Source organism: Pocillopora damicornis, chromosome 1, assembly GCF_964200805.1.
Source record: "Pocillopora damicornis chromosome 1, jaPocDami1.2, whole genome shotgun sequence".
NCBI lineage: Eukaryota > Metazoa > Cnidaria > Anthozoa > Scleractinia > Pocilloporidae > Pocillopora > Pocillopora damicornis.
Window position 1 is genome coordinate 33,055,475 of NC_142670.1, and position 6,988 is coordinate 33,062,462.

At 36.5% G+C, this 6,988-nt stretch overlaps 1 protein-coding gene across 1 annotated transcript; it reads right to left on the reverse strand.

The window, feature by feature from the left end:
* Positions 1–313: 313 nt before the first annotated feature.
* LOC149053400 (uromodulin-like) lies at positions 314–6,623 on the reverse strand. The gene is made up of 5 exons (XM_089190575.1): positions 6,052–6,623; positions 4,402–4,667; positions 4,112–4,229; positions 923–1,057; positions 314–681 (listed from the first exon to the last, which is right to left on the reverse strand). Exons 1-5 carry the CDS (start codon positions 6,119–6,121, stop codon positions 314–316), a joined length of 957 nt encoding a protein of 318 aa, XP_089046701.1. The 5' UTR covers positions 6,122–6,623.
* Positions 6,624–6,988: the final 365 nt, after the last annotated feature.

The window sequence follows — 6,988 nt, forward strand, 5'->3', positions numbered from 1 at the left end:
TACCGTTACATACTCATCTTTGATTGTAATTTTTTTTAAAAGGAAACATCACGCAAAGATTTAAGGATAAATTAAAAAAACTATCTTAACCTGGTATTCGATGCTTTATACTGAGAGAGTGACAAGTTTGTATACTGCAATAAGTTCTTTCTTTGTAATTAGTCTTAATTTATTGCTAATAAGATTTCTGATGATAGCATTAACAGGACGACACCAGCGTAAATATCTACCACGAGATTAAAAATCATGACGCCAAATCCCTGAAATACAACGATTATGAGTCCAGTTATTACGTAAACTCCTCTCTGCCTATTCAGTCTGTGCCACAGTAGCGCGACTCACACAGCGGCGGCTGACGAAGATTGTAGATATAGTAGGATGAGCAGTTCTTCACAGAAATTTGGATTTTTCCGAGGCAATCTTTTAAAAGAGAAGTAAAGCAGACGACCTTGGAAACCTCACCATCTCCTACAGTAGGATGAGTGTCGTACAGCCAGCCAGAGTAGGCTGCACCACATCTGAAAGCTACCACACGCGTTGTTGGCATTTTTATTCCTGCAGCTCCCACAAAACGATACCATCCATTGAGTGTCCTGTCACACGACTCGCCATTCAAGGGAGTACCGTAGCTCATTTTTCTTTCATGATCACTCAGGTTTTTGTATTCATAACAAGGATCGACTGCAAAGTCAAATGACAAGAGTATAGTCATCAAAAATCCATAAATATGGGAAATTACATTTTATTAACTACGGATAGCAGTATCTGAATTTGTGTTTCCTCTTTCTTCAATAGCGCATTAAAGGACAGCTTTCTGTAAACTAATGGTGCAGCTAACGTAGTTTACATATAACGAAGCAGCAATATATCTATTCTATAGCGACCATAACTAATTTAATGGCATGGTAGATACGAAACGCACCTTTACACGTAAATCCATCCCCAATGTATCTAGAAATACAAGAACAATTGTATGAGCCCTGGGTATTAGTGCAAGAGGCATTCGGATGGCATTTGTTCATTTCAACAGCATGAGCTTCACTGCATTCGTCAATGTCTGAAAGAGAACATACATATTACGTCAAAATCAAGCCACAAAGAATGTGACTAGAAGACAGAGAAAACTAACTGTCACAAAATTTGGTACTCGTAATCTTTGAACGCCAATGTATATAATAAAGAGAGCAAAATGTTTCCTCAAAATTCGGACGTCAACAACGTGATGTAATTAAAATTCAGTCAATAGTAAAGTATAGCAAGAAAAGTAGAGTAAGAAGAGTAAGACAAACAAACAAACAATTTCACTTTCTAATTTTGAAACAAAATTGTCGTCGTTGGGAGAAATAGTTGAATTTTGTTATTGATTACAGAGATTTTACACCTAGCTTTAAGGTTCAAGGTAAAACTTGCGACTTTGTTTCACGCCGTCGTCTATAATTATTGTTAGGTCCATCTAAAGACAGAAAGACACAAAGGGCACCGAAGATATTCATTTGCAACAATGAAATACGAGTTCGGATATAACGCGCGCTGTCATTAGCTGAATGACAGAGCATAGAGCTAAGCTAAAGCTGTCACGCCATCTGCCAAATTGTGCTATGTCGGACCACTTCCCGAACTTCTCTCAAGCTTTTTTTCTCAATCGAAAGTGAAATTTTAGAATAAGCGAGCAGATGAACAAAATTAAAGTTTCTAAACATGCTAAGCGCCGATATTTAAGTTATCATAAGTGAGCAGAGACGAAAGTCCTCAGCAGAGACGAAAATCCTCCTCGATTACGTCACGTGTTTCTCTTCACATTTCTATCGTGCTCTAGCTGCTTCCTGCGTGCGTTGCAACATAACAGAGCACAGCCACGGTTTCTCTATAATTTAAATTGAAATCTATCAAAATTCACCTGTGCAGTTTTGTCCATTTCCGGTATATCCAGGCTGGCAATTGCATACATGTGATCCGATGGTGTTGGTGCAGTTTGCATTCTCGTGACAAGAGTGGTATCCTTTACACTCGTCAACGTCTATGAAAGCAGAAATAAAATCAAAGTGCTCTGTGAGCAAACTCGTGAATTCACACATGATTTTTTTGATTATGTTTAATGTTATCTGGTTTAGGGAATTTTGTGGTTGATTGTCATATCTAGAGTACGAGCAGTAGTTCAGTGTTCGCAGCAAAGAAACAAAGTAACGTTGGGATAAGAAGGCATTACAATTGAAATAATCATGCTATTACATTTAACAAGGGTGTATGATGTCATGTGTTTTAAACGTATATCATTTTTGTTTCTGGTTCAAAAGAAAAGGTTTGTAGTAAATGTGGGTGAAAAGTGAAATTTACTGTCTATCATTGTAAATATTAGAAAACCAAGGCAATACTGTCTTAATGAAAACATTAACAATTCCCTCTTTATCAAATGAGACAAACGGGAACGAGTTTTGAGTGATACAACTAAGCCAAGACTGCCACCGTCATTTTGGATATCCGCCTGGGTAGGTTTAGTCACGTGCTAGGCAACGTATAATCAAGAACAAGATAGAATTTCATTTCAGGCCTATTTATCAATTTTGTGGTGTATAACTTTCGCATCTTAGTACGTAGTATTTATTTTGAATCTTCAAATTGTCTTGAAACTTAACAGAAAATTCACTGAAAATCGGTAGCTAAAATTGTTTGTTTAGGTGTTATTTGATTTTCGTGATAACTTGTAAATTCGTCAGTCGCCGGCATCTTCTGTTGCTTCACACAGGAAAAACACACGATACGAAACATAATGATCGATTTTGTCCTCAATTTCACGCCATAACAGAAAAAGCTTTTGAAAATCTGTAAACTCCGAGCGCTTCGCAGTAAGTGATATTTTCAATGAATCTTTTTTTTTTTTACAAGTTCAAGGATTGTAAATTACAATTTTATGAAAAACGAAGGTTGTTCTGTTATTTCAGTGTGAATCCTTGCATGCCTGCCAGTCGCTGGCGCCGCTTGTTGAAACTAAAACGAAAAAAAAAAAAAAAAGATTAAGATTATCATTTGCTTCTTTTTTACCCCACCACTATTCTTAGCAACAAAAGTCGCCATTTCGTTTGTTTATTGCTCGCCAAAAATGATCAAATGCACTCAAAAGCCTAAAATCGAAAAAAAGTTTGTAGGAATCGACCAATCGAGCGAGCGAGCGAGTGCCATTCTCCACATCATATCTACAACTCGCTCTTGCGCATGCGTGCAATTCACGAGTTAAAATGGTATTTCAAAATTATGCAAAAATTGCCGTGCATAAGCCATTACCGCGTTAAAAAGTGCAAGCCATGGCTGTTTTCAACGCGAGATTGTCGTACATGAAGAAAACTAGTTAACTATGTAAAAAGCTATCACTAAATAACTTTTAGTCAGATAACTGTCTCCACTATTTTGAAGAGTTAAAACATGGCTTGCCACGTTACCAAAATACACATCAACAAATAAACAAACAACCAAACAAAAACTCAATGTACTATTCAACAAGAATCTAAAGGCTTTTAAGACTATTGACGGTACCTGTACAATTCCGCCCATCTCCGATATATCCAGATTTGCATGTGCACACGTATGATCCGTGTGTGTTATTACACGCAGCCTTATTGTGGCATTTTCCAGGGGTTGCTACGCATTCATCAGTATCTGTCGTAAAAATTAAAAAGAAAGATAAAAAAATTAATAAAGTATCAGCTAAAGTCATAAGCATTTCGGTTTCAGTCAGAGTCATATGAACTAAGCAATTATCAAAAACCAAAATATATTTGAAGCTTCTTGTTTTGAGTGGTTCTCTGGTGGGACCTTTCAATTGTAAGCTATTATTTCTGAGCTCTCCTTGAAGTTACTATATTAAGCATACGACAAAACAGCAAACAAGCAGACAAATCAAAACAAAACGAAAATATACATAAGGGCGAGCGAAGAAAACAATACACACGCTCAATAAACTATAGTAAGAAATTTTATTTTGGAGAGATTCAGCAGAATATACAATGAGAGAAATTTACGCCACTTTCACCAACTAAAGGACAGTCGTCATACCAGCATTGAAAATCAGAGATAATCTCACATATACGTCATTTCAAGAGTTTACTTAGGTTCATACCCGTTTCACAACGTTCTCCCTCGAAACCAGAAGGACACAAACATTGATATCCCTTGACTGTGAATCCAGACTGGCAAGTTGCGTTGTTTTCGCAGTGGGAATTCTTATCACAAGCGTTCTGAAGGAGAAAACATAAAATAAAATGAAATAACGAAAGAAAGATAGAGGGATCGAATGAAAGAAGAAACTTAATACCGAATGATCGAATACACGAAATATTGCGTAAACATTTATTATTGTTTTTACATTATTCCAAGTCGACAATTTCGAAACATCAATTTGTAACTCACCTTCGAGCCACGGTAATAAAAATTGGCATCAGATGTCAAGTCACTGTCATTTTTTAGATGTGTGGCGTTATTTAGTTCACAGATGTGAACTGCTTCGTTGTTGTCAGGATCTTTTTTGAAGTTAAGACTGACACAATTGTCGTTCAGGTAGCACATTAGCTCACAGTCATCTAAGTTCTTTACTTTTCTTGTTTCGATAGTATAGTTTTCCAAACGTCTTTTAGAGAAGAAGTAGTAATCTGGAAACAGCATTGCGCGCTCTTTCTCTGAAATACACAAATTAGAGATGATATCAGGGACACATTTCCTTTGCCTGAGAATAGAGCTTTGAGAGCGGATTCCTCAGCGAGGATCTCGGGATTTAAGCAAACAACGGTGGCAAATACATCTATAGCGAATTAAACAAAAATTCTTGTAAGTGAAACGATGACGGGTTAAATGCATTTTAAACATTTGTAATTTGCCTAGCCGTTTTCTGCAAAACAATACCATTATTATGTGAATTCGCGTGTTACTGAGCTCTCCTTCTCGAAAAACGAGTGGTGCTTGACTATTGTCTAGTGTTTATTGGAAGAATACATGATTCTGGAGGTCCCCTATGCACTTCTCGAGCAAACGTGGGTTTTAAGGAATTGCCGTAGGTTTTAAAGAATTGCCAACTTTTGCGTTATATAATACTTCTTAATTTCAGTCAATTGCTTTCCTTACATTTCTCTTTTCGTTTATTCCTCTCTCACGACTGACAAGTCAATTTAAAATCCGCTTACATGGTTTTTCTGTTGTCGAAAAATATTGATCGGAGCATCAAAAGTTTAAGAAGGGAAGAAGGAAGGCATACAATTTAAGACGATAAATGTAATAAATTTCAGTCGAAGGTACCGTTACAGTGATAAAGTCGGAGAGAGAATAAAATTTGAAATTTGCATAAAACATCTGCTCAACTTGTTTTGACATGGATCGTCTTATTCAAGTTATTTGTTTCTTGATAATTTTAAAAGCCTCGACCTAAAAACTTTTCCTTGAGGGGTTTTCCTTCTATCTTAAAAAAATAGCTTACTTCAAAACTTGTGAAAGACAAGCTATCTTATTTTTGCGTACAAATCTTTAACGCGGAAAATGCAATGTATTCCATATGACGGCATTGTTTTTCTATAAAATAACTTCTCTATGCTGGCTAAGAGCGGCTACATTTCTCTCTTTAAGATAAAGATTATTGAATTTCCGTCCGCTAAAACACAACAAAAATTTTTTGATAGCAGCGTCTTCCTATCGTGTTATCATGAGTTGAGTATTAGGAACGTAAACTTTTCGAGTGAGGCAATACTTCCCCATAAAAGTTGTTAATTCATTTTGTAAATATATGCTTTAGCGAATTTCCTTTGTTAAATACCATTTTACGTCAGGAAAAACGAGTTTACAAGTATTTCCTTCCGTTGCTAATCATTTTCGTTGAGTTCAGGTTTCTAGTTTAGTCGTTACTCTTACCGTCTCTCACTAAGTTTTCACGTACGAGTAAGTTTATGAGCTCTGAGTATGACCTGTCTTAATTTACAGCGGCGGAATACTAAGATAATAACAGTCTTAAGGAATAAAATTGTAGGACTGTAATACAAGTATAGGATAGAAAATGATTCGCATTTTTCAACTCACCTTTACCAAACGTCAGGCAAGTCATCGATGTAGTGCAGACTACGAATATAAAAAACGCAGAAAATTCCATGCTCCCTCAAGACTACGGACCTTAATATTGTTGCTTTCAGTGTGCCACAAACTTTGAGTCGACCACCTGCATTGAGTTATGGATTAAGTAGTGGAAATCGACCAGCTTGTATTGAAAATGGGATGCTAACAAGTTTAACAGCTGTCAGTCCTGACGCAATAAAGTTATAAATTTCTGCCAATGACACGCACACGTTTCCTTGTCTGCGAATGAACACGGTTTCGATCTCGACGTCTTCCGCTTTGCCAAATAAAAAATGCACTTTGGGGGCTACAACTCGGTGTCAAACATCGGATAAGGCGCAGAAATTTTTTTCTCACAATTTACAATAAGATTTACTTCAATTCCTTCATAACAATAATAAATGAAGTGCGTTTTAGTCAATAAGCATTGTGAATGCATTCTTAGGAACAGTAGGCGAATATGAAGGTGAAAATAGTCACGTAGACATACGAGTTCCTTTACGTTTCTGAGATAAAACCACCTCCAAATTTTCAAGATCGATCTATGAACTTGGCGCATTTTTCTTTTATATTTATTCAGAGTTCACATCATACCTTGCAAAAGTGATTGAGCTATGAATAATTAACGTTTTCTATGATGACACAAGCATGCTAATAGAGTGCTATCATCTGAAAAGTTTGGCCCCACTCATGCAATCCTATGAAAATCATAATGTGTGTAGGGCCAGACGGGTTGGCTTTGAGCGATCCACGAAAGAAAGCCGTCCACCTCGCATTCGCATGACTCTGTTGGATTTTCCGAAAACGTAAATTCTTATTTTGGACTTGAAATAAGCAAGAAATTGTAAAATAAGTCAAGGATTTTGTATTTCGAATTGCGAGTTTCTTTCACTAACTCGAAGAA

Excerpts from the sequence above, each read along its gene's own strand:
- LOC149053400 (XM_089190575.1), bottom strand. The coding sequence starts at position 6,121 with ATGGAATTTTCTGCGTTTTTTATATTCGTAGTCTGCACTACATCGATG. Across the intron at positions 4,668-6,051 it reads TTGCCTGACGTTTGGTAAAG|AGAAAGAGCGCGCAATGCTG; the intron begins GTGAGTTGAAAA and ends TGTGTATTTCAG. Across the intron at positions 4,230-4,401 it reads TTTATTACCGTGGCTCGAAG|AACGCTTGTGATAAGAATTC; the intron begins GTGAGTTACAAA and ends TTTCTCCTTCAG.